Source organism: Chenopodium quinoa, unplaced genomic scaffold, assembly GCF_001683475.1.
Source record: "Chenopodium quinoa cultivar QQ74 unplaced genomic scaffold, ASM168347v1, whole genome shotgun sequence".
NCBI classification, from domain to species: domain Eukaryota; kingdom Viridiplantae; phylum Streptophyta; class Magnoliopsida; order Caryophyllales; family Amaranthaceae; genus Chenopodium; species Chenopodium quinoa.
In genome coordinates, this window is record NW_018743575.1 from 379,524 (window position 1) to 405,785 (window position 26,262).

The 26,262-nt window shown below is 39.0% G+C and overlaps 4 protein-coding genes across 5 annotated transcripts; 2 read left to right on the forward strand and 2 right to left on the reverse strand.

Annotated features, from left to right (window-relative positions):
* Positions 1–344: 344 nt before the first annotated feature.
* On the reverse strand, positions 345–8,850 carry LOC110682659 (protein ZINC INDUCED FACILITATOR-LIKE 1-like). Of its 2 annotated transcripts, none has more exons than XM_021858993.1 (18): positions 8,586–8,850; positions 8,037–8,239; positions 7,136–7,176; positions 6,359–6,419; positions 6,134–6,236; positions 5,919–6,021; positions 5,710–5,763; positions 5,554–5,616; positions 5,079–5,128; positions 4,890–4,965; positions 4,397–4,612; positions 3,799–3,886; positions 3,227–3,312; positions 3,030–3,137; positions 2,784–2,828; positions 2,591–2,679; positions 1,868–1,911; positions 345–954 (listed from the first exon to the last, which is right to left on the reverse strand). In XM_021858993.1, exons 2-18 carry the CDS (start codon positions 8,179–8,181, stop codon positions 863–865), a joined length of 1,464 nt encoding a protein of 487 aa, XP_021714685.1. In that variant the 5' UTR covers positions 8,182–8,239; positions 8,586–8,850; the 3' UTR covers positions 345–862. The 2 variants fall into 2 exon arrangements, with proteins under 2 accessions (XP_021714685.1, XP_021714684.1); XM_021858992.1 differs by lacking the exon at positions 8,586–8,850 and adding an exon at positions 8,359–8,464.
* A 2,572-nt stretch (positions 8,851–11,422) lies between these two features.
* LOC110682660 (PKS-NRPS hybrid synthetase CHGG_01239-like) lies at positions 11,423–13,908 on the forward strand. The gene is made up of 2 exons (XM_021858994.1): positions 11,423–13,099; positions 13,188–13,908. Exons 1-2 carry the CDS (start codon positions 11,572–11,574, stop codon positions 13,802–13,804), a joined length of 2,145 nt encoding a protein of 714 aa, XP_021714686.1. The 5' UTR covers positions 11,423–11,571; the 3' UTR covers positions 13,805–13,908.
* Positions 13,909–13,977: 69 nt separating this feature from the next.
* LOC110682661 lies at positions 13,978–15,289 on the reverse strand. The gene is made up of 3 exons (XM_021858995.1): positions 14,745–15,289; positions 14,249–14,665; positions 13,978–14,162 (listed from the first exon to the last, which is right to left on the reverse strand). Exons 1-3 carry the CDS (start codon positions 14,757–14,759, stop codon positions 14,022–14,024), a joined length of 573 nt encoding a protein of 190 aa, XP_021714687.1. The 5' UTR covers positions 14,760–15,289; the 3' UTR covers positions 13,978–14,021.
* A 5,476-nt stretch (positions 15,290–20,765) lies between these two features.
* On the forward strand, positions 20,766–23,767 carry LOC110682662 (pentatricopeptide repeat-containing protein At5g46460, mitochondrial-like). Its single transcript, XM_021858996.1, has 2 exons — positions 20,766–22,873; positions 23,233–23,767. The coding sequence occupies exon 1, from the start codon at positions 20,977–20,979 to the stop codon at positions 22,717–22,719; it is 1,743 nt and encodes a 580-aa protein (XP_021714688.1). The 5' UTR covers positions 20,766–20,976; the 3' UTR covers positions 22,720–22,873; positions 23,233–23,767.
* Positions 23,768–26,262: the final 2,495 nt, after the last annotated feature.

Consider the following 26,262-nt stretch of genomic DNA (forward strand, 5'->3'; position numbering starts at 1 on the left):
TTAAGTGCATCCCAAAACACGTTATTTGGGGGGGGGGGTTTAAAAAAAAACCTGACAGTGTGTCCTTAATGCAGGCCCACATTTTACTATTCATCAATCTTTTTGCTCATCCTATGAGCATTTTTGGTTGTTCATGAGCATTTCTCAAATTGCTCATTGGTGGAATAATAACTTTATTTTGCTTTTTGCCCAATACTTTTGCTATGAGCATTTTTTGGCACATCTTGTTAATGCTCTAAAAGGACACTAATTAATCAATTATGCAAAAGCGTATAGTCGCCTTGAGATAATGAGATAATAATGGCCAAAGAAAAAATCCACAAGTGAAATTTGCAAAAATACAATATCGCCCCTTGAATTTCAACTTTTTATTTGTAACAAGTTGCTACAATGTACAATTCAAACAACTCATTGATCAAGTAGCATTTCCAAGCCTTCTCAATCACAGCCAGACCTAAAACTTTAAATATTTTTTTGCCAATATAGAAAGCATAATCAACACATAAAACTTAGTAACAGATTACTTCTAGCTCAATATTGGCCAATTCATGGGCAGACTTGACTAATTCTATACTACTGTTACTTTTATTAAAGCATCAAGGAAAGAATAGCAATGACAATGGCTCTGATCTCCAGAGCACATGAGGAGGAGGAGCTTGCACAACACTGAAGCGCTCGAGATCGACAATATTGTTCTATATGCATATTGAATCCACCCCTGCATCACAACAGCTTAAGTTCAAACCACATCATAAAATAGACCTCGAGTGCAGCACGTACAGGCCGGCCACGAGAACAATTCTCATACTCTCCTCCATTTCTACTCCTATCTCCTTAGACAGAGTTTGTAACTTTGTGGTGTTTAGTCTTTACGTTCAACTAGGAGAGGTTTGAACGTTAACACCACACCTACGAGTTCTACCACATTGAGGAGGAAGAAGACCATGTGTGTGCCTGCATAATGCCATTCAGAACGTGAGTTAGCTTAGTTTACAATACAAAACTAGAGCAACTAACCAACTAGATATCTTAACCACTCCCTCCGTCCCAAAGTAATCTTTTTGTTACAACTCTACACATTGATTAGGAAAGGCGGTAATTATGTATGAATAAAGCTTGAAACTACAAAGTACGTAGTATATAATAATAAGAATATGCAAAATATGATGTTGGAATTGTAAGAGAAAAAGAGATTATAAAGTACACTATATAGGCATCAAAAGCTCTTTTAGCCTTTTACCACTTATAATCATTAAATGGAAAAAGCTTTTTAAATTAATATCGACATCAACATTCTGTTTGAAATCCAGCAAATTCTTTTTTTTTTTTTTTTTTTTTTAATGTTCTGTTTGAAATGCAGCAAATCCCAGTGAATAGGCCTCATTATTATGTTGGGACGTTACAAGATACTACCCCGTTTCTTAAAAGTTATCTACGGTTGCTATTTGCACTCAAATTAAGGCTGCTGGAGAAAGACCGTTGATTTGGTGAGTGTGTGTATGGAAGGGTGAATAGAGAGTGAATTAAGAGTTGGACAGGTGCAAGAAAAACTGAAAAAATGTAATGAGAGTGAGTGAAAAGGTGTAAATATTGCAGGGTAAGGTAGTACGTAGGGTTTGCCAAAAATTGAATAAATCATAAGGATTTTTTAGGAACAAACTTTGGAAGACATAAGAAAAAAAAAAAAAAAAATCAGCAATGAAACTATCTTGTGTTTCATAGGTAAGTCACTGCTTAAAGAACACTTGTATAGAAAAAGAGTGACACATTCACGATGTTCAATGCAGCAACAATATAACAAAAATGCACATACAGCTGAGCAGTACTCCGTATATAGAAATAATTCGTATAATTCTGTAGACTGTACCTGGGAGGAAGGAAGCATCTTGACGCTTCTCTGACCATGAAAGCCTGGAGATTACATAAACAAAAACACGATATAAGAAGAAGCACCATGCAGAGCTATCAACGACATACAAACATGTTAGATTAGCTCTACATATCCAATTACAATCTCACTTGAATATGAAGGTTTCTGCTAAATTAAAAAGATGCTGCAGTTGTGTACTACAAATTAAATAGCCTAGTGTAAAAATCTCCTAAATAACATGCCACATTTTAATTCTATTTTAAATTGTAAGAATATCCTTAAAATCTCCTTTAGAACAAGGCATTGAGCTAAGATCCAGTGTGGTAGTTATTTAATTGAAGGAATAAAATTTGTTCCTGAACCATACTTAAAGATTTTACCTCGCGCAGCTTCTCCCATGGATTATGCAATAATAATCAAAGGATTAAAGCATTCTTATTATGAACTGAGCCGAGTTAACAAATAATTTTTAGCCATAGTTCTTAAGCAAGAGCATTTGCTAGAATCAAGTGTCTTAAACCTGAACTGAAAGGAAGCTACTCCAAGCATTCTTTCATCCTCAAGGCCTCTTAAGGACACGCACCTTTCATCAAAGTTTCCAATAAAAGACTAACTGCGATGTGGAGTCTCGAGAATGAAAGACAGTACAGGGTAGTATAAGCACTGGAAAGGGGTGTGGTGCATGCTGCAGTAAACAAACTAAGAAACAAAAGAACTTACAATGCACCACCACAAGCTGGACCAATTGCTTTAAAAATAGACATGGCAGTCATAGAAAGGCCATTAGCAGCTCCACGTTGATCTTGCTCCTGTTTTAATTTACAAAATATTCATCTCAAGTGCATAGAGATCGAAATTATTCAGGTAATATAACTGTGCATGAGGAACAGTCAAGAAGGTCAAGGTACAATACCACAGCTCGGTTTTGCAGAATAAATGTGCTGGTGATGATGCATACCTGATCATAGATTACGAAATAGAATAGAATTAAGAAACTACCAAAGAGGAACATATATCTTCAACTATTACTCATACTAAAACTTAAGTTTTCTTCTTGTTCCCTATTAATTATTAGAGAAATTTAAATTGCATAGCGGATTAAAGATACCATATGTTGCTTGAATAAATAAGTGAAACAATGTTTGTTGGCTATACTTACTGATAAACAATTCTTGATAATAGAGGCAGAGTTTAAAAAGATGCTAAGGCTTAGCCCCGACAACAATGCAAGGAAAGGATAACTTTGTAACAGAGGTATTGACAACGCCTGCAAGAAGAAGAAGAAGGTAATGCTATCATACTCGCATTGGTCATGGAAAACAAGCATGAATAATCACAAGGTTCAAAAAAGCATACCCCACAAATTCGAGCAAACATGACAGGTCCTAAGAATTTGTTCATGTATGGATATAAGATGAGCTGAAAAACCATCATCCCAAAACCTTTGCAAGGAGACAGGAATAATGAATAATAAAAGAAATTAAGGTTAGTGCAATCTACTGAAGCAAAAACAATATTGAAGTCATTCATTTATACTTGTATATTGGCCAGTACATAAACTATAAGAAGTAGAATATTACACTCTTAAAAGTTAACTCTTCATTTGTAAACTATAGATGACTTTACGTACTTAGATGCTATAAAAATCAGACAAATAGTGTACTAAGTATATCTTCATAAATAACAGTTTGGCAAACAAAAAATAGATTGAACACTATGAGCAGTGTCGGATCCTGGAAAATGATGAAAAAAAAAAAACTGGAACTTCAACCTCTTGCCTATATTACAAAGCAAGCTAAGAAAACTGAACAATATACCATAACAATTAATATACATATAAGATTTGCCCCTAGGCCCTACTTATGAGTTTAAGCGTTTGAAAGTACAATAAGGTGAAAATTCAAAAGCAATGAATGGTTTCTCTATACCTGTAATAGAAAGAACAACACCTACATCTTCAGAAGAAAAGCTCAATCCTCCGAGTTTTCTTGGGCTTACTGCCCATAATGAGAATATCTATAGAAATGAGGATGTTTATAGTCAAGACAACTAATCCAAAACTGAAAAATAAAGATTACAACAAGTCAACAAAGATAGTTCATATCTACAAAATTGGACAACTAATCCTATACAGATATAGCTTGCAAATAATAGATGTTATACTAAAGTTGGTATAGAGATTATACATGCATCACAAAGAATTCAACAGAATAAACCCTAAACAACTTATAAGTTCGTGTTTATGAATTAATCGTTGTGGCCCTCATATATTATAATACTTCTATGATGATGTTAGCATTTGAGGTAATTTAACATGTCTTCTTGTACAAAATAGAAAATGAAATAAATAATCCAGATATTATATTGAGGGAAAGCAAGGTTTCTGACTTGGGATATACATTGTACTTCAAATTTATTTGAAGTTGAAGACTTCCTAGAATGCTGTCAAATAAAAGGAAATTTGCAAGTAATTGCTAAATTTTTGTGAGCAAGATTAATATTAGGAGAAAGATGAGTAATGCTTACCTCAGTGTAAGCCATATCATGCAGTGAGAAAATACAATACACAATAATAGAGGACATCAGAGGCCAATTTCTGAATAAGCTTTTCGTAGATACGTCAGCTTGTCCTTCAATTTCTTTCCCACTGCTCTTCTCATCTGCGCAGTTGCTTGCAGCTTCCAAAGCTTCATACGAATCATCTCCTGATAAATTCTTTGATTTGTGCATGTGTAATGACTCCTGTGCAGCGACACTACTAGTTAACTCAATTTGTTATGTCTATTGTGAAAGCTGAACTTTGAACTGAATAATTTTGTATGCATAACAAACTTTAACCTACCAATTCAAGTTAAACTAGTGAGAATAAATATATGAAAATTGAAGAAATTTACATATCATGGATTTAAGGGTTAAGGTCACACTTGAGAAATCATTATAATTTCTCTAGCTATACTTCAAAGATAATAGTAGGAGTAAATAACAAAGGTTTTAGAGAAAATCAGATAAAGGGACTAACCGGAAGCCAAAACGAACCAACTGTGATTACTGCTGCAAATGCAGACGTGATAAGGCAGGGCAAAAAGTATGGAAATCTGCAGCAAAACATACAAATTTGCATTGTTATAACATCTGATTGAACCAGATTCAGGGAGGATCATGAACACCTTTATTCAAAGCCATTAGCCCCAGGCATGTGAAAACTGACCTTCCAAACAATGACTCTGGCGAAAACATCTGAGGGTATTTTTCTGCAGGCTGAAGAATTAAGAAAATGTCTTAGATTGATAGCTTATTTGCATAAACAAGGGGATTTAAAATTCTTAACAAGAGAAGAATTTAGTGCAAAATGAAAGCTAAGTACCTTAAGAAGTACACCATGCAAACTATGAACTAGGGAGGATAAGGGTAAGGGTAGGTTAACACTAAGCCGTTCCCATATCTATACAAGGACTGTTAGTAGTTATAAACAGGACTAGTCTTTTGATATTGACTCTGGTTCATTTACTAAAGTGATCATATTCCAACTTCTAGTTATCTTCGCACCATGATTAGTGCTCTTTCCAATAGAAAAATCTAAAGAAATGTAATACACATCGGAGTGTTGCTCAAATCAAGCAGTTATACAAATCAACATGAGCAACATCTGTGATTCAACAATACACAGAGAGATGACAGCTTACCTGGGAAAGTAAACCTCCAAGTGCCGGCCCAATAATCAATCCTATACCCCAGGCTGTAGTAATCTGTACAAAGTAAAATGTATAACAGATTTGTTCCTAAACTACTTACTATTATACCAGACTTAGTTGGTGCAGGAATTGGCTGAAGAAGCTTACCATGGACATGCCTACAGCCTGATGTTCTTCCCGACAAACCTCTGATACATAAGCCTGCTCATAAGGAAAAACTAACTTACCTTGTTAAAAGAACAGGAAGTGATTAACATTTGAGAAAGGAAAAAAAATTCCTAATACTAGATACACAATACACAGTCAAGTACGGAGTAAGTCATTGAAAGAGCTATATGCAAAACAGCAAGCCTTACCTTAGCAGGCCCAAGTAATCCACACAAACTTCCTAAAAGAAATCTTGTTGAAACTGCCATCCAAAAATTTACACTCAGACCAAACATAGTGTTGAAAATCACCCTGAAATGTGACAATGACCACAACATTAACTAACGACTTGCACTGTTATTGAATTTGGGAAAAGAAAGCTGAATTAGAAATGGGGTAGAAGTGGAAGTAATTGGTTACTAACACAGCTATTGTTCCTATAATGATAATAGGCTTCCGACCATATCGATCAGCAAGTTTCCCCCAAATGACAGAAGTCAATGCCCGTCCAAACATGAAAGCAGATCCTTTAACATAAAAAAAGACACCATAAAGGATCAATTCTTTACCTTCTTATGAAAATAGAAAAAAATAAATAAATAAATAAATAAAAACAAGTATGCAAAAGAAAAAGAAAAAGAACTCTCACCAACAAAACCTGCATAATATCCCACATCTTCCTCTTGCTCAGCTATATGGAAATCTCTAATCTGCACGAACATATATATAGTTATTTACATACAGAACAATAATGCTAGAGACCACAATATCACACTCTTCAGACAAAAATACTGCTCCAAGTGAATTTAAAAATCGGCTTTATATATTTCACTCTTTCAGTCACTAGAAGAAAACAATGAGGACTGAACGAAACAAATTAATTTATTAGCTATTTATACCTCCAATGCTACATTATGAACAAAGCATAATTTCTTTTTCAATATCTGTAAATGGGGACGCTTCTTGGTAAACATTCTGCTATCAAATGATCTTCACATTACAACATATGGACAGATTTTTTTTTTTTGGTCTTAATTAATTTTTGGCAAAGGGAAAAGAAATTCGTCACTATCTTTCCAACGCGTTCCTAGCAAGGCTACAAAACCAAGCTGCAATGGGTAATATCAGAGGCTAACATTTATCTTGTTCCACCTTGTAGCCTTTAACACAGTATACTTTCTAGCTGAAAGCCTAAAACAGTCTTCCAGCCTTATGAGAAGCTTAAGATGCAACGGAGCCATGCTCCGGAATAGAATTCCTCATTATATCTATTGTAGTGCTTTCTTCTATTGACTAACAATTTTAATCATATTTTCAGACTTAGCAGAGTAGTGCTTCACAGATTAGCATGCTATTAGATTGTGAACTCATGGTTCTGTTAATCTTGGTACAAAAAACATCAAATTTAGCAACATTCATTTCTTACCATGAAGTAAAGGAATGGAAAGAGTGATGAAATTGGCAGAGCTGCACATAAAAGATACAGGGAAACGATCAGAACAGATTTTTCTGTAATAAAATATTTGAGACAAGACAATTGGTGCCAAGCAAATAGCATGGAACAAGCCAGCAAGGAATATAAGAAAAACGATTGCGTGTTATTATTCCTGAGTTCTATCATACTATTAGTGTAGAGAATGACAAGAACTTTCCATTATTCAATCATTTAGAAAATTGCAAATTGCAACTTATGAGCTTCACGTATTCAATCATAGAGAAAATGCAAATATTAGTACCTAAGGCTAGCTAAATGTTTGGTTTTAAACAAGGGTAATTTCTATTAGCTTTACTGAGTAGAATTAATAAAATAACTCTTCCAAGTCTCAACTACCAATACACTTATACAGACACTGTACCACCACCATTAACCCCTAACACCTCCGACGCCACTCAGCTCACCACCACAGCCATCAACGCCCTCTCACACACCCCCTGCAATGCTGCTGTGTTGGCTTGGTCTGACCTTAGTCCATAGGCATAGGATTATTCCACTAGAGTGGATTCAACCCGGCTAATCCAAGCCGAACTGCACTTTTTTTTTCCTTTTTTCTTTTGTTGTGAAGCATGTTAGCATGATGTTGGAATGTGTCTTTGTCAAACTTCAAAAAATTAGACTCAGAACAATCACAAATACACACTGCTCTAATGCTCAAGTTACTAGAGTTTAGCTAAGGTGTTCGTTGCACCAACAACAAATATTCAACATTTCCATTAAACTCCTGATTCTACATTCTCTCCCTAATCAACAACAACCTCATTGTACATATAACATAATCAATTGAAAAAGAAAGCCGGGAAATCAATTCATTCTAATAGTCAACTCATACCATTGCACAGCACAATGATCCAAATGCTAGCCAGTAATTTCCAGGGTATGCTATCATCAGTATCTTTTCGCTTTTCAATCTTACATCCAGGACAATCCTCATAATACACCTTCTTCAATAGGGGAACTTCGCGCTCATCCTCCATTTTCACCAATATAATACTGATAGTATTACCCTGCCCCAATGGTCAATACTACTTACACCTGATCAACATAAACATTTCATATCATTACGCCCATATAAAACAACATAAAACTTTCTGAACTAATTATCAACTAACAAGAAGTTAAAGAACTTTAGAACAATGTTATTATAACTATACCAGCTGAAATATTATTTTATTGGCCTCAGAAAAATGCCTTTTTTTTTTCAGTCTCAGACTTTCTCAGACATACAGTATATATAGTTTTACGTAATTTGTTAATTCGCCGTGAAAGGGCAGATGAGAAATGATCATCACATGCGTCACCTTTTTACTTTTCAGTACAAGTAATCAGAAAAACCACAAAATTGGCATTCATGTCAAATTGGCAATAATTTAAAGTGTACCTTTCGTTTTCATTTGTTTTCTTTTTGTCTCAATGAGTTTCATGCGTATGGTAATTTAACTCTTCAACATTCCAAATCTTGGCTTTGGTACTCAATCACAACTTGATTTTGCATCTCAAATTAAGTTTATACGAACTATTTATTATAATTTTGGAAAGATTAATGGGATCTGATGGGATTAATATATATCAAAGATCTCATTAATCCTTCCTAAAATATTGATGGGATCTGATGGGATTAATATCAGAAATGATCCCATCAATCTTTCTAAAAATATCATAATACACTAATGGTTTTTACCTTTGCTATGTAAATTAAAATAGCTCTAACACTTCTCTAAAGTTTCATGTCATTATATATAAAAATGCTCATGTATCCAGAGTTTTTATTTAATAAAAGGAATAGATGCCCTATATCCAAATTTTCATTAAAAGTCCACATGGCCAATCATCATGGGATTACTTCATTAGTTTTGTAAGGGTTACTTGATCAGTGTTATAGGGGTTACTTAAAGGGTTACTCAATTAGTGTTGCATGGGTTTCTTCATTAGTGTAAGCGTTATTCGATCAATGTTATAGGGATACTCGGTTAACTATTACATCGTATAGAGTACAAACAAAAAGATTAAGATGTTGTTTGGTTGCACTTTAATAATAGGAGAATTACATATTCATGGAAAATGAGTTTATGGATAGTTGTTTGGTTATCATTTAAAAGAAAATGTAGAAAGTGAAATTTTTTTTGGAAATTGAAATTCCTACAAAACATGGGAAATTAACTATTCTCCCCGCCACTTTTTGGTCACTCAAAGTTCCCATATTTATTTTTTGCTGAAATTATATTATTGCCCTCCAAAGTTTGGGAAAGTTGTAGTTAAAGCTGTTATAATACATGAGATTTACATAAAGCTAATCAAACAAAACATAGAAATTTAATTCATAGAAAATACAAATCTTGTCAAACAAACATGATCTAAATGTTTCCAAGAAATTATAACTTCCTACAATATTTAATTCGCATATACAACCAAACGAGGCATAAAAATAGGCACATTATATTATAATATTTCCTTTAATGATTAGATCTAAAAATTATTTCTACAATTACGTGGAGTGATCAAGTGAACTACTAAAGTCAATTACATAATTATTGATTCAATATTTAAAATCATTTACATCAATAATATTGATCAGTTGGTGGGGCTCGAACTTGTGATCTCAAAATCACAAAGTGAGTTGGTGAGGAAACTCACTTTGTGATTAATTGAAAATGAGTAGAAAAGCAATAGAAAATTTTCTACGTTCTCCGCATAGTATAGCAGTATTAAATGGAATTTTGACGAGTAAGCAAGATTTGTTTTCTCTCACCTACTCTTGCGGCTGCGGCAGCTAGATAGCACTTGCATAATAACTCCAATCTACGCAATTAATTTCAACATTGATGAACTCATGTACGTAAACTACCCTTGCGGCTGCGGCTGCGGCTGCGGCAGCTAGCACTTGCATAGTAACTCCAATCTACGAAGTAAATTTCAACATTGATGAACTCATGTACGTAAACTCAGATCACGGTAAATTTTTTAATATACTTGTACATTTTATATACAGAGTAGAATAAAATTTTATAATTACAGATCGTATTAATTTAATAAAAAACACAATATTCACGTACCTCAACGACGCCTACAAAATCATCTAGGCTGAGTCACCATAAAATCACCATTTTTAATTTATTTATTTACTAGAGCAGCATAAAAAAGTCAGCAATAAAGGAAAGAAAAGCGACCCACCTAAGATGAGCATCGCCATGTGAAAGAGGAATTGCCGGGAAATGACAAGGGTAGTTACTGCCCTCACTTGTGAGACAGAGAACAGAGGACTTTTTAACACGTTGTATGTTGTCGGTGGGCTAGTGTTGGAGGAGATGTGCGGTGCTTGTTGGTTGCGGTGTTGTCGGTGGGCTGGTGGTCAGGTGTTTGAGTAGGTGGCAGGGGGTTGTGCTTAAATTTTGGGACTTGTTATTCATCGCCCGCAAATCTCTACATAAAGCCCACATTTTATAATTTTTTGACAAATTTGCCCTTTTTATAATTTTAACGGAAGATAAATTTTTCGCACTAAAAAAATGTGGAGCAGCACCGGATCGCCGAGGATCACCGGAGAATCGCCGTCGTCATCGGAAAACGAGGTTCGTAACGCATCGTAAGGACGAAATGGTGGCTGGCGCCTAGCCAAAAGGCCATGCCGTGGTTGTGGCGCCTAGCCAGGACGCCGCCACCGTGGTCACGGCGCCTGGTGGAGAAGCCTCGACCATAGTAGCGGCGCGTGGCCAGGACGCCGCAGCCACGGCCAAGGCGCCTGGCCACCACGCCGCCACCATGGCGGCGGCGTCCTGACCAGGCGCCCCGGCCGTGGCTCCGGCGTCCTGGCCAGGCGCCAGTAGGGGAATATTTTTTTTTTTTTTTTTTTTTTATTTTATTTTTTAATTTAATCCCCTTTTTTTTTTTTTGTTTGTTTTTGTTAATTTAATCTTAATGTAATTATATTTATACGTTATATGTTATTGTTACAGGATTATGGTGGAGACGGAAATGATTACAGTGGGATTTTTGTACATGATGGCCTGTTCGAAGATGCTCAACAAGCGATTGATTGGGCAAAACAGGTTGCAATTAGATCAGGCTTTTGTTTAGTAGTAGCAACTCATAAATCTCAACGGGATGGTAGAATGGATCGCATTTTGAGATGCGACCGTTATCGCAAAAGAGAAGAACGAGATTTCAGTAAAGCGATTCGGTTTGACTCAAAGCGGAAAGGTTGTGGGTGTCAGTTCCGAGTTAAGGTTCGACAACATCAAAGGCGTGACGGTTGGGAAGTGAAGGGTTACGACAAATGGGGATATCACAACCATGAGCTGATAGCATACAAAGTGGGGCATCGGCAGTTAAGCGGCCTAAGTCCAGCTGCGAAACTAGTTGTAAAAGAAATGAGTGATGCTCAAGTGAAGCCCGCTAAAATATTAGCGTCTGTGTTAGAGAAATTCCCCGAAGACCAGCCAAACCGAAGACACATCTACAACGTCAGACAGAAATTGAGGTTTGAACGGTCAGAGGGAAGGAACCCTATACAGCAGCTTCTGCACCAGGCACAAGCACGTGGTTACCTTTACTGGTTTGAATCTGACGAAGACACATCGGAGGTAACTCATTTGTTCCTTGTCCATCCTGATTGTGCTGATATGATTTCGTCTTGGCCATCTGTGATTTTGATCGATTCAACGTACAAGACAAACAAGTACAAGTTCCCACTGGTTGAGATGGTTGGGATGGCTCCAACGAACCAGAACTTTCTGATTGGTTATGCAGTCATGAAGGATGAGACGGCTGCGAGTTACCGTTGGGTGTTGGAAAAGTTGAGAAACTACATCGGCCCAAATGTACAGCCATCGGCCATCGTAAGTGATTGTGAGGGAGGTCTTTTTGCCCCTATAGCGGAGCTGTTTCCGGAGTCGAGCCATTTACTGTGCACATGGCACATCAACAACTGCGTGAAAGTCAAAGCCTACAACCTTTTCAACAAGAACTTAGATTCAGCAGAGAGATTGGTAAATGGTAAGTGGCGGAAGATCCTGCAAGCTACCACGGAGGCAGAGTACGATCGAGCCTTGGAAAACTTAAAGGATGCGTACAAGTGGTGCCCGCCAATCGTAGACTATGTGATGCATCAGTGGGTACCTCAGAGGGAAAAGTTTGTCAAATATTGGACGAACCAAGTTCTTCATTTTGGGAACACTACGACATGCAGAGTCGAGAGCGCTCATAGAGCTTTGAAGGACTGGATTGATTCTTCCACGGCTGCTCTGGATACACTGTTCGAGAGAATAAACAAGGCTATTGATACTCAGAGGAACGGCATCAAGAACTATCTCGAGGACTCCAGACGACGACATGGCATGTTGTATGGCCATTTCATATTTAAGATTCTCCACGGTCGTGTGTCACACCACTGTTTGGGGTTGATTCTGAGCGAGTATACCAGGATGAGGGAGTTGGGCGATGAAGTGGCTATTCGGTGCGGATGTGCTATATCAATGACTCATGGATTACCTTGTGCATGCACCATTCACCGCGTAATTACGCAAGACAGGGCGTCGTTACATGTCGATCAGGTTCATCCATTCTGGCGGACGCTCGTTATCGGAGAGCATGCTGTTCCGCATACGGTTCACCGTGAACAAGAGGAGTTGGAGCAGTTTCAGATGATGTTTGACCAAGTGTCCTCCAGTCACCCTTCGATCATTCGTAGTGCTACACACATACTTCATGACATGTTCAATACATCGTGTTTGGATACCGAGGAACCGGAAGGGGTCGAGCGACCTAGGGGTCGACAACCACGGCGGAACAAGAGTGCGTTTGAGTACATTCGCGGTCGTGGCCGTGGCCGTGGCCGTGGTCGTACATCCTCATCAAGTGGCAGCCAATCATCGTCGTCGGTGAATATGCCCGGCACCGGTAAGACATTCGACTTCAATTTCTTTTGTTGACTATTTGATTAGTTTACTGTTGACTTGTTTATTGTGTTTATTGATGTGTGTAACAGGGAGAATGGACATTGAACATTTTCCATATAAGGACAGGATCCCTAATATCATGATGCCATTCTTGGACGGGTGGAATGATGTCATTGCAGATGGTAACTGCGGATTTCGGGTTGTGGCGGATGTGTTTCAAATGGGTGAAGACAACTACGGTTTAGTGCGGCAGTTGATGTACAGTGAAATCGCATCAAACCGAGATGTGTATGGCCATGTGTACGGCGAGGACTTGGATAGGTCTCTGCAGCGTATCCGGTGGGGAGGGGGACCTTGCGGTCAAAATCATTGGTTCGATGCGCCACTTGATCTCTTTGCCGTTGCAAACATCTACAAGTGTGCAGTCATGCATTTCGGCCTTGGTTTACATAGTCGAGCCTATTATCCATGTACAACGGTTCTGCCCTGGTGTTCGCGCGAGACCGTCACCAGACCGGTAAGGGACGTTGCTATTGGATTTCTTGGGCCGTCATACAGACATTTTATCCGATTAGACATGTCACCCGATTTTCCGGTCCCAAATATCATACCGAAGTGGTATGAAATTCGTAGAGCAAGCGTGGAGGGTTGGGATGCTTTGTACCATGCTCGCGTGCAACAGTGGAACAATTTAATTGCCATGTAGTTTTTGTTGATGTACACCTACCTTTTACTATGAGGCCTTGTATTGTCAATACTATGTCATTTCTATGTGTTCATTTTTAAAAGATAATGTTTCATTTTAAAAACTAACAACAATAATTTCAAATATTACAAACTAAAATGATAATATTGAATTTTAAAAACTAAGAACAATAATGTCAAATATTACAAACTAAAAAGATAATGTCTAATTTCAAATATCAGTAATCCCTCTGTGACGCCCACTGCCACTGCTCAAGGGTCCGTTCCAGATCGTCAATAACAGCTCTGCCTGATGCACTCGTCATGCAGTCCCTTTCCTCAAAAAGTCGGTGTCCCAACTGCATAATCTTGCCCATCCACTACACAAAACAAAAAACATGAAACGACGTATTATACATATATATATATTAAAATAAGAGAACAACAAATAAAAGATGAGACGTACCGCATAAGAGGCAGTGGCAGGTGGCACATCGTCATCATCTGCGTCGTCGATGTCTTTGATCAACCTCGGGTGCGAGTGCCGGATGTACCATTCCATGTAGTGCTGGTCACACATGGCAGTCACCCCACTTGGCGGCCGCTGCAGCTCCGCCGTCCATAGGCGGGCAACCATCGGAAACTGCTCCCACATGGATATCATGTTTGACGGCCATTGGACGACGTACTCCTTCGACGACGCAGATCGTACCGCCTTACTGGGCCATGCCGGTGGAGGTGGGACAACTTGGACAAATCCAAGCTGGCGAAGACAGCGCTGCGGCATGTACGCCTCTACGATCTCGCGATACTGAATCAGTCCAGTGTAGAGGGTCCTGGGTACCCTATTACTAGGGTTCTGGCCGAAAGGCATCCAGTTCACCTGCACATTATTTAAAATCAGTAACAGTCATAAAATAAAGCATCAGATTGTAAAAGTAGAAATAATTTAATCACTGTACCTCTAAGGGGGACATCCTGTCAAGCGATAACCGTATGGAGCGCAGGCGGTCAACGGACTTCTTCTCGACACGCGGACTCCACGCACAGGCACGTGGCTGGCCATCACCAATGGGAACCGGGTCGCGGTGTGGTCGAAACGCAGGAAAATACTCGTATATCCAGGTCTGTAACAACGTCAGACATCCAGTGATACCTGCTGCATCAGCCCGGCTCGAGAATCCTAACTGGCGATACAGATACGCCAGCGTAGCCGACCCCAAGAAAACTGGCCTACTCTGTCGGGCTCACACGCGTCAACTATGTCGCGTGGCCTGAGCTTGTTCCCGCTCTTATCCGGAAACAAGGTACACCCGAGAAGAAGAAAAACATATGCAGCCAGCTGTGTGTCCTGCGTCCTACGTGCCGTAGGGTGCAAACATCGCTGCAAGACGGCTGCGATCTTAACGCCGCCGTGATCCCACACACCAAGTGCCGATGTGTACAGCGCAGCCCTATCCACCGCCAACAGCTCCGCTAGTAAATCTGCCTGATCCGCATCAGTGACGACAGACGCTCGGTTTCCCTCCACGGGAATCCCAAGGATGGCCTCGACGTCATGCAACATGATCGTCATCTCACCGAACGGAAGGTGGAACGAGTTCGTATCCGGCTGCCATCGCTCAACGAAAGCCGTGATCAGCGTCCAGTCAATCCTATCGTGCATGGTGGCAGGAAGGTGACTCACTCTAGTGGCCCTCAATCGCCCGACCATCTCGCTCTCCTCCGGCCAAGCATCAGCCCAGCTACACAAAAACCTACAAGTCTTTTCCCGGGTTTGGCATTTCAAAATGCCTGTATCCAAAGCCCTCTCCTGGTCCTCCCAAATACGGGTAGCGATGTGTCCTAAAAAGCTAGGAATCACACTCCCGTCTATAGGTCCCCCGGCCACCTCACCCCTCACCATCCAAGAATCATTAACGGCCCTCGACCGTTTTCTGCTACCCGCAGACACAGTGGACGCAGATGATGTGCCAGATCTACTAACAAACCTACCATCTCGACCCTTACGCACATCTACCCTATGCGTCTCATACGTATCATCAAGTCTCTGACTGAATGGACCGTAATCATCATATGGTCCACTCTGATCGTCGACATCCTCATCTGCATCATCCTCGTCCTCGACCTCCTCCTCCTCGACCTCCTCCTCCTCCTCCTCATCATCATCATCATCATCTTGATCGTCCGCAGAACAGTGCACCCGTTCTCTGCGGGCCGAGGCCGAAATACCACGGGATCTAACGTGTCTGGGCCCCGAGCTCTCCATTGAGTAGATCGTACTCCTCACGACGTCAATACTCTTCCCCGCACCAGGTCTAAATTGCGATGCCTAACTCCAAGTAAATAACGAAACATAATAACGAAAACAAATTAAAAAAAGTCGAAAATAAACACAAAAGCAAATAAACAAGTCACGGAAATAAAATTATAAACATAAAAAATATAAAATTAAAACAAATAAAAAAACAAAATTTTAAAAAAAAAAGATAAAAAAAAAAGGGAACATACAATTTAAAAAAAAGAAAAACAAATTTTATAAAAAAAAAAAAAAAAAATCGAAAATAAAATTTAAAATTAAAAAAAAACAAAAAAAAAATTTAAAAAAAAAAAAAAGAACGAGGCGCCTAGGCAAGGCGCCTGTACGGTGGTGTCGGCGCCTAGCCCAGACGCCATTACCACGGCCGTGGCGCGTAGCCTCTGCGCCGCCGCCATGGTAGTGGCGTCTGGGCTAGGCGCCGCCACCACCGTACGGGCGCCTTGCCTAGGCGCCTCCGCCGTGGTGGTGGCGTCTCGCCTTGGCGCCCCACCGTCGCCGGAGGTTTTTTTTTTAAAAAAAAATTACAAAAATTAAAAAATTTACCTTCTGGCCGGCAAACCGCCTTCCGCCCACCGCCGGTGCCGCCACTTCCTTGCCGGGCCGCCTCGACATAGCTTTGGAAATAATTTAGAGAGAGAAAGTGGAAGTAGAGAGTAGAGAGAGAAATTGTGTGTTTTTTAGTATGAGGGCAAAAGTGTCATTTCACTCTTATTTTGTGGGCTTTATGTAGGAATTTGCGGGCGATGTTTAACAGTTCACTAAATTTTAGGGGTGGGGGCTTTTTTTTTTTTTCCCTTTCTTTTAACTATTTTTTTTTTAATAATTAAAAAAATAATAAACCTATTAAATGCTAACACGTGGCATATAACTTACAAAAAGTGGTCACTAACAAGTAATGGATCTGTTGGTGAAGATAGGGGGTAAAAGTTGAATTTTGTGGGATAATCAAAATGTTGGATTTTTAAGGGAAGAAAGTGCAAAGGTTGGATTTTTAATTTTTTTTTTTTTTTTTAATAAATAGTAAAACTAATTTGTTAATTGTGACTTGAAATCTAGTGCAATATCGAAGGACTGACTTCAAACGCATATATCTCTCAATTCAAAGGTGATCTTGAGGTTATTCAAGTTGGAGGTGATAGTTTGTTTCAAGAGTTTTTCAACGATAGGTCATATGCATAATTACGATAAAAAACGAGAAAATTATGTTCATTTTACTAAAGACTGTCGAAGTGGGAATTTCTTGACACGCGCCCAGCAGCACGTCCGTGTCATAAAGTAGCACGTCCGTGCTTCATTGAGGATCATCCAAGGCGTGTTTTGTTTCCTATATATGGGGTATGCCTATGACGGCTACTAATGCTATTCCTTGGGGAATAATTTAGGGTTTCTTACGTTATATTTCCTCTGTTCCACAAATATTGCAACAATTACCATTTTTAGAAAGTTTTACAAATATTATAAAAATTTCTCTATTTGCACTTTTTTTTCTCTCTCTCTTTCTCTCTCCACATCACATAAGTCTCTATCTTTATTCTTCTCTATCTCTCTTCTCTTCCTAAAATTTGTATCCCCACCCATGTTGCAATATTAGGGGAATAGATCGGAGGAAGTATAAGGAACCATTAGGTGGACAATTATTAAGTATTCATATTAATAAGCCTAGCCAATTCAACCTTATATGTAACTCCACTTAAGAGATTTGTGAGATGGAGTGTGTTGTATCTCCCTTGTAATCTCTTATGTATCTTCCATGAAATTTAATAAGAAAATACAATCTCTTACCCTGTCGACGTAGATCTAATTTGACCGAACCACGTATATATGTGTGTTTATCTCATCTATTTCCTAATTTATTTTTCAAATTTACGTTTTATATATTCTTGTTTATGTTCCGCACATAACAAACATGTTACTTAAATCAATCAATTCTCGTCTATTTTATAATACAATTCATTAGCAAAAATTTATATAACATCTACGAAGTACAAAGGATATTCGAATTTAACAAATACTTCTTTTGTTTTTTAATTTATTTTAAATGCATCAGTTGTCATGTTTTTTTTTTTTTTTTAAATGCATCAGTTCATGGGGGTAAAGAGATGAGCTCACCTGGGCCTTCTCAAAGGATGGAAACTACTCTATCAAGATTTCCTATCTTTTGGGTAAGGGGTGCAATTTGGATAGCTTTCATCAAGCATGGGTGGAGATTTGGGGGATGGATGTGAGTCCGAAAGTTAGGCACTTTTTCTGGCGCTTATGCACTGAAGCACTCCCTACTCGCTCGCTGCTGAAGAGATGACATTTAATTGAAGCTGCAACTTGCCCATGGTGCGGGTCTGATGAGGAAACAACGGGGCATGCTATAGTTAGCTGTAGTTGGGTGCAAGATCTATGGCAGGAAAGCTGCTGCACTGCTATGGTGAACTGGGAAGCACCAGGGTCAATGCGAGACCTTGTGTCTAGCTGGAGGTCAGTGGATAAATGACACGACAACGAAGTATGATTTTAGCTTGGTGCATTTGGGGTGAACGTAATCTGAAAGTCTTAGAGGATCGTTCTACTCCAAGTAATGTCTTGATTAGTCGTGTGCATCGTCTTGTGGATGAATATGGGCAGTATGCTCATCGAATATACAAGAGCACTCTGCCTCGCCCAGCAGGAAGCCCAAAAATCTGGTGCACCCCTCCTGCTGGCAGCATTAAGATTAATGCTGATGCTTCGTTGCGAGATGATGGTTGGATTGGACTTGGTGCAGTTGCTCGAGATCACAATGGCTTGGTTTTGTTTGCAGCAACTAGGAGAGTTAAGGCTTATTGGCCCCCTGAGGTGGCTGAAGCTCAGGCAATTGCCTTGGCTTTGCGTCTAGGTAACAGGTATGGCTTGGAGAATGTGATCTTAGAGTCGAATTGTCAATTGCTCATTAGTCGTCTTTCGAAAGGCTCGATATACTTTAATGATCTGGATACACTTCTAGGAGATATTTTTTCGTTATGTACTCATTTTGATTCTGTCGTTTGGTCCCATGTTATGAGAAACGGTAATTATGTAGCTCATCATCTTGCCAAGCTAGTTCTTTTTGGAGTCGAGCAAGTTTGGGAAAATCATTGCCCCCACGATATTGCTCCATATGTACTCATGGATAATTTATCCCGTAATTAACGCTAGCTTTTGTTTCTTTTTAAAAAATATTTATCGAGGGCAAAAACAAGGAAAAAGGTAAGGGTAATTTGTGAGAATTTTAAATAGTGGGGGTGTTCCAGTCATTTTAAGTAGACTAAATAAAGAAAGAAAAAAAAATATGGAAACAACATTTTAGGATGCAAAGGGTGTTTACAAAAACGATATCAAATTGCAATATAATGCTTTTTTTTTTTTTTTTTTTTGTGGTGTTTAGAGAGCCACAAGGACGGGTTATAAGAATCGAGTCCAAGATCACCTGAAACCGGGAGGGAGCTCTAACCACTTGAGCTATCATGTTGTTTAGTTTGGGTTTGGCATGTGAGGTAAAAAAAAAATTATATACACCAAAGAGCAAGTTGCACCCAAGGGTATTTTCAACTCAATTAATAATTTTTGCTCCAATTAATGAGAAAAAAATTTATATTAGACGAAAAAGAAAGAAAGAAAGAAAGAAAGAAAGAAAGAAAAAAAACATTGGTTGGAGGCGTTTCAAACGGCTTACCGTGAGTAGCTTTTGGTATGCCTCACTTGAGTAAAAAAGTTATTTCGCTACACTTTTAAAGACATCTGATTTGTCTGTCAAATAATACCACTTGAGTTTCATTAGTACAAAATCATTCTTAGTGGTACAAAATACACTTTCAGCGATACTTTAAAAAAACTCTACTAGAATTTTAAAGATATAAAATACTCCAGTACTAAAGTACACTCTCAATGATAGTGGTCTCCATTTTTTTTTTTTGTCCCTTTTACACGTCTAAAAATAATTGTTGACCTCCACTACTACTTCCTCTATTCCTATCTTTCTCTTCACCTTCACTATTTTAAAATAATTGTTGACCTCCACTACTACTTCCTCTATTCGATGCACCTAGGAGCGAAAGTTCGGATTGCGGTTTGGATTATAGGCCAAATCGAATCCAAACCGAATTAATTCGATTTTGGATTTTTGAAACCGAATTTGGATTTAGTCTAATCCAATCCAATCCGGTATTAATTCGGTTTTTCAAAAATGAATCCAAACCGAACCGAAATTTTTGGGCATGTGTTTTTGGGTCTAATTTTTGGGCATGAACATATATTACTTATTGCAATAAACAAAAGCTTAGCAAAATAATTCAATAATTAAAGTACAGTAGTCAAACAATGAAACAAATGTGCAAATATTCAATAAATTTGCAAATTACAATTAACAGCATTAGTAGCATAAGCCATATAAGTATTATGGGCCCAAATTCAATTTCTTATTTGGTTTGGTTTTTTAAAACCCAAAACCGAATCCAAACCGTAATCTATATTTTAAAAAAAAATTCAATTCAAACTAATCCAAATTAAAAAGAATCCAAACCGAAGTGTTTGATTTGATTTGATTCGATTTTCGGTTTAAATCCATATACTTTCACCCCTAGATGCACCTACCTGCACGCGGGCATATATAAAAAGTGTTACATATGTTGTGGTTTAGTTTTAGGTTTGAAAAAAGTCAAACCGGAATTTCATGGGTTAGTTTTAATTACTTTCCAAAGTGCACCAAATTAAACCGAACCGCGAGCACCCTACCACTAAACACTCCCTTAGTTCATACTCCTGCTTAGCAAATCACCTCAATCAAATTATGCAAACATTTTCCCACCAAATTGTGCATAAATTCAAATTCATGTACTTAATCCCAATTTGAGCATAAAATCAAATTCATGTACATCTCTGTTATGGGTCAGATAAAAACTTGGGTTTTCTTGGGGAAGATGAGTTTTTGGCTATCTAAGACGAATACTTTCTGCTGGATTATTCCTGATCACAGAACATACCAAAGATTACACAGGGTTCCTCGGTTTTTCGGGACGATTTCATATTCGAATGTAACTATGTGTACAAAGATGATCACTAGTCATTCTAAATGTGGTAGGCTAAATGATGCACTCCACCTGTTTGATCAAATGCCTGTTAGAGATACCATTGCTTGGAATTCAATTGTTAAAGGGTGTTTAGATTGTGGTAATTTGAGCATTGCTCGGAAGCTATTCGATGAAATGCCTGAGAGAAATGTTATTTCTTGGACGACGATGATTAGTGGATATATGCGATTTGGGTATGTAGAGTTGGCTGAAAGATTGTTCAAAGAAATGCCTTTTAAGGATGTTGCTGTTTGGAATTCTATGGTTTATGGTTATTTTAGCAATGGTAGAGTTAGTGAGGCTGTTAAGGTGTTTGAAGAGATGCCTTGTAGGAATGTTATTTCATGGACTTCGATGATTAGTGGGCTTGATCAAATTGGGAGAAGTGTTGACGCCTTGAGAGTATTTAAGCGTATGGTCGGTGATGGGATCGAGCCCTCAGCATCAGCAAGTATATTTCCTTGTCTGATAACAGCTTGTGCCAATTCAAGGGCTATTGAGCTTGGTACACAGATTCATGCGCGCATTGTGAAGCTGGGGTGCGTGGATGAAGAGTATATAACCTCTTCTTTTATAACCTTTTACGCGAATTACAAGCAACCAGAAAATTCTAACAAGATCTTTAGGGAATATGTGCATGATAGTGTGGTTGTGTGGACTTCGCTCTTAACGGGATATAATTTGAATTCAATGCATAACGATTCATTGACAGTATTTACTGACATGATCAAGTTGGGGATTTTACCTAACGAGTCTTCTTTCACTAGTGCGTTGAATTCTTGCTGTGCACTCATGTCTCTTGATAGAGGACAAGTTGTTCACGCAGAAGCTATTAAGCTGGGATTTGAGGCTTCTGCATTTGTGGGGAATTCACTTGTTACATTGTATTCTAAATGTGGGGGCATTCTAGATGGAATAAAAGCATTTGAAGGAATAGAAGTAAAAAATCTTGTATCCTGGAACTCGATCATTGTTGGGAGTGCGCAGCATGGGTGTGCTAATTGGGTGTTTACATTGTTTGCACAGATTCTGCGTGCAGGGGTTGAACCTGATGAAATCACTTTTACTGGATTGCTGAATGCTGCTAGTCATTCTGGAGTGTTCCTGAAAGGGAAGCGGTTTTTCCAGTTTTTCACCAAGTATACTTTGATAAAAATGAATGTTCAGCATTATGCTTGCATGGTGGATATCATGTGCCGATCTGGTGAACTAGATAAAGCAGAAGACTTTATCAAGAATATGCCAATTATACCAAATTCTCTGGTTCTGTTAAATCTACTTAACGCATGTAGAACACACTCTGATATTGAAATAGCTGAAAGAGTGTCAAAGTACATACTTGATCTAGACCCACATTGCAGTGCAGCTTACACTTTATTATCAAATCTTTATGCTTCAGCTGGAAGATGGAATGACGTCTCAAGAGTAAGATCACAGATGAAAAGAAGAAAAATTGCAAAACAAGAAGGATCGAGCTGGCTAAATCAGCATGGCAGGCATCCTGATGTTCTATCTGGAAACATATCCCATCCTCCCATTTAATATATCACTGAAAACCTACTGTTTGGTATAAAGATTGCACAAAAATGATTATCAGTCTGATAAAAGTTGAATGTGGGATGTGGGATGTGCTATTACCTATCCATAATGAGGATTTATCAAAAAGGTTTCTCTGCTAAGTCCTGCATTGTTAAAGGTAAGATTGCATACATTTTGACCTCCTCTCCTGAATCCTGCAGATTTGCTTATGTAGTTACTGTTGTTTATACTCCTTTATAGTATATTCTAAGGCTTGTTATTGGATTCCTTACAAGTAAAGAGTAGTCTAACATTTAAATAGAATTTTAAATCTTAATGTATGCATTAATGCTTCTAAGAAACATGAAAAAGGTCACTGGGACAATGATCATTGTAAGACATTGCAGGCATGATCTTTCTTCATGATTTGAGATTTGTTGTTTAGCAAATTATATAGGTGTTTTAAGCTCGTTTTTTTTTTTTTTTTTTTTTGGTTTGGTATCTTCTAATTTGATGCGTGTTATGGGTAAATTTTAGTGAGTCAAAGTCAAGCAAGTCAGCAGGGGTCAGCGACAAAGAGTAAGAATCAATGATTAAAGCACAAGACTCGACGGATGAAGCAGGGATAACAACCTCCCTATTCTAGGAAGTGATAAGCGCCAAGACTAAGTCTACCCTCCAGCAGAATCAACCCGTTATGGGGATAAGCTCAACACCGTTAATCAAGAGGTAGTTGCCGGAAAATAAGGAGCTCATCCTATCACCTTGCAACGGCTACTTTCAACCCAAAAAATCATCTATATAAAGGGAGGATACCAACGACAATGGACACAGGACAACCTAGCTATTAAAATACATTGATCATATCCTGTTATCCTCTTTTCGTTCAATATTTTACAGAGTGAAAGTTTGGTAGATCCTCATTCTACCCGCGGTTTTTACCTTCCTTGGGTTTTCCGCGTCACCAATTCCTCGTGTCGTTTCTTTATTTTCCTATTACTTTCGTTTAAAGTTTTATCTAGTTGATTCGTAACCTAGATTTTGTTATTCAATCCCACTTGACGAAATTTAGCATAAACAATTTGGCGCCGTCTGTGGGGACACAACTAGGTAAAACCCCAATACCCTAACCCAACTTCAAAAATGGCTTCTAATGATATGACCCTCGAGCAGATGAGAAAGGCCTATGAGAACACCAAGGCCGATCTCCTGGCAGCCCAAGAGTCCAATGAGCGTCTCAGCAAAGAGAAGAAGCAGCAGCGTTCGATGCAGCTACCCTCTGACAGCAACTAGAGTCCGCCCAGAGCAACCGTCGTCGACACCCAAGGCGGCTGGGTATCATACCGCGTATGCGTCTGTTAGAAGTGTTGGACTCCCCGCATGATACAGATACAGAGACTAGTGGCAACGAAATGGATGCTGAAACCCCGATTTAGAGAAAGATATGAGCAAATGGTGCGAGCTCCACAACGATCATGGGCACAAGACGGACGACTGATATGCATTGCGAAGAGAAGTGGACTTCCAGCTAAAGAGAGCCAACCTCAAGCACCTATTGGGCAAGAAGAAAGGCAGTGCGACCAGTGACGCCAAAGCCGATTCAATAAGCAGGCTACCTAAGCCACCTGCGCCTACGGTAGTAATTAATGTTATTTCTGGTGGTTTAGATATTTGTGGATTAACCTATTCTGTAGCTAAAAGAATTGCAAGGACGTCGTCAAACGACCCTGCCATTCAGAAGAAGCAAGAGACCCTTTAGAGAAAAAGCTCAAAGCAATGGCCATCACTTTCGACGACGATGACATCAACAACATCAGCAAAGAACATGAAGACTTCCTGGTCATATCATTGATGGTTGGGAATTGTCTGCTTAAAAGGGAGTTAGTCGATGGGGGAAGCTCCGCAAATGTCCTGTTCCGGAAAACCATGGAAGAAATGGGGATGAAAGATAGTGACGTCGTCAGAAGGTCAATAGTGTTGGTCGGTTTCAGTGGCGAGACGATGTCAACTCGGAGACATAACCTTACCTACCTACGCTGGCGGCTTAAACCCCCAAACCAAATTCAACGTTGTAGACTGTCCTTGAGCCTATAATGCCATCATGGGTAGACCATGGATCCATAAACTAAAAGTCATCCTTTCCATCTACCATCAAACTCTCAAATTTCCATCTCCCTGGGGAATCTAAGAGATTAAAGGAGAACCCCGTGAAGCCAAAAACTGCTACAAAACAACCTTGAAACCATGAATGAAATCCACCTAGCAATTACAGCAAGGCCCAACACCAGACAATCCCAACGACCTAGAAATCCACGAAATACCTCTGGACCCTGAAAAACCAAATCAAACCGTCCGTGTTGGCACCTGAACTCAAAAACGCCATCCTAACCTTTCTTCGAGAGAATAAAAACTGTTTCGCCTGGTCGCATGAAGATATGACGGGAATATATCCAAGCGTCATCTCGCACAAGTTAAATGTCGATCCAAATCACAAGCCCGTGAAGCAGAAGCGTCAAAAGTTCGCCCCAGAACGAAACAAGATCATCAATGATGAAGTGCAGCAGTTGATCGATACAGGGAAAATAAGAGAAGTGAAATATTCGGATTGGCTTGCAAATCGTCGTAAGCAAGAAGAATGGCAAATGGAGAGTATGCATCGACTTCATTGATCTCAATAAAGCATGCCCCAAAGATCCATTTCCGTTGCCGCACATCGACGCCATGGTAGATGCAACAGCAGGTCACGAGCTCTTGACGTTCATGAACGCCTGGATACAATCAAATTCTCATGCATCCCGACGATTAGGAAAAAACGACCTTCAAGACAAATAGAGGTGTATATTGTTATAAAATTATGCCTTTTGGACTAAAAAATGTAGGTTCAACGTACCAGAGACTCGTCAACAAAATGTTCAAAGACCAGTTAGGTGACATGATGGAGGTGTATATCGATGATTTGCTAGTAAAATCCAAAAAGTTAGAGGACCACGTCGACCACCTTCGTCAAACGTTTGAGGTTTTGCGAAAGTATGGTATGAAACTTAACCCTACTAAATGTTCTTTTGGAGTATTTGGAAAATTTCTTGGTTATGTCGTAACGCAAAGGGGTATTGAAGCTAGTCCCGACCAAGTCAGGGCCTTAATAAACATTCAATCCCCCTGAAACGTTAAGGAAACCCAGGAATTGACAGGACGAGTGGCAGCGTTAAACCGCTTTATTTCTCAATTGTCGGACAAATGCCATCTTTTTTATAACATCTTACGAAAAAATAAAGGCTTTGAATGGACCGACGATCATGAGAAAGCATTACAGGACTTGAAAAAATATTCAATGACGCTACCCCTCCTGTCGAAACCAAAAGCTAACGAGCCTTTGCAATTGTACATTGTCGTCAGTATCGTCGCCGTCAGTTCTGAGAGAAGACGACGACGCTGGCAGTTACTAGTTTGTTATGTAAGTAAAACCCTACTCCCAGCCGAGGTAAGGTATTCATCTCTTGAAAAACTCGTTCTTGCTTTGATTACCGCTGTTAAAAAGCTAAGGCGTTATTTTGAAACCCACCCACC

What these genes read in the sequence shown, in the direction of transcription:
- LOC110682661 (XM_021858995.1), bottom strand. An exon ending in CTGCCACTGCCTCTTATGCG is followed by an intron (nt 14,163 to 14,248) that starts GTACGTCTCATC and finishes TGTTTTGTGTAG; the next exon opens with TGGATGGGCAAGATTATGCA.
- LOC110682660 (XM_021858994.1), top strand. Translation starts at nt 11,572, where the DNA reads ATGAGTGATGCTCAAGTGAAGCCCGCTAAAATATTAGCGTCTGTGTTA. An exon ending in GGTGAATATGCCCGGCACCG is followed by an intron (nt 13,100 to 13,187) that starts GTAAGACATTCG and finishes TGTGTGTAACAG; the next exon opens with GGAGAATGGACATTGAACAT.
- LOC110682659 (XM_021858993.1), bottom strand. Translation starts at nt 8,181, where the DNA reads ATGGAGGATGAGCGCGAAGTTCCCCTATTGAAGAAGGTGTATTATGAG. An exon ending in GATTACTTGGGCCTGCTAAG is followed by an intron (nt 5,764 to 5,918) that starts GTAAGGCTTGCT and finishes CCTTATGAGCAG; the next exon opens with GCTTATGTATCAGAGGTTTG. An exon ending in CCAGAGTCATTGTTTGGAAG is followed by an intron (nt 4,966 to 5,078) that starts GTCAGTTTTCAC and finishes GTTTTGCTGCAG; the next exon opens with ATTTCCATACTTTTTGCCCT.
- LOC110682662 (XM_021858996.1), top strand. Translation starts at nt 20,977, where the DNA reads ATGTACATCTCTGTTATGGGTCAGATAAAAACTTGGGTTTTCTTGGGG.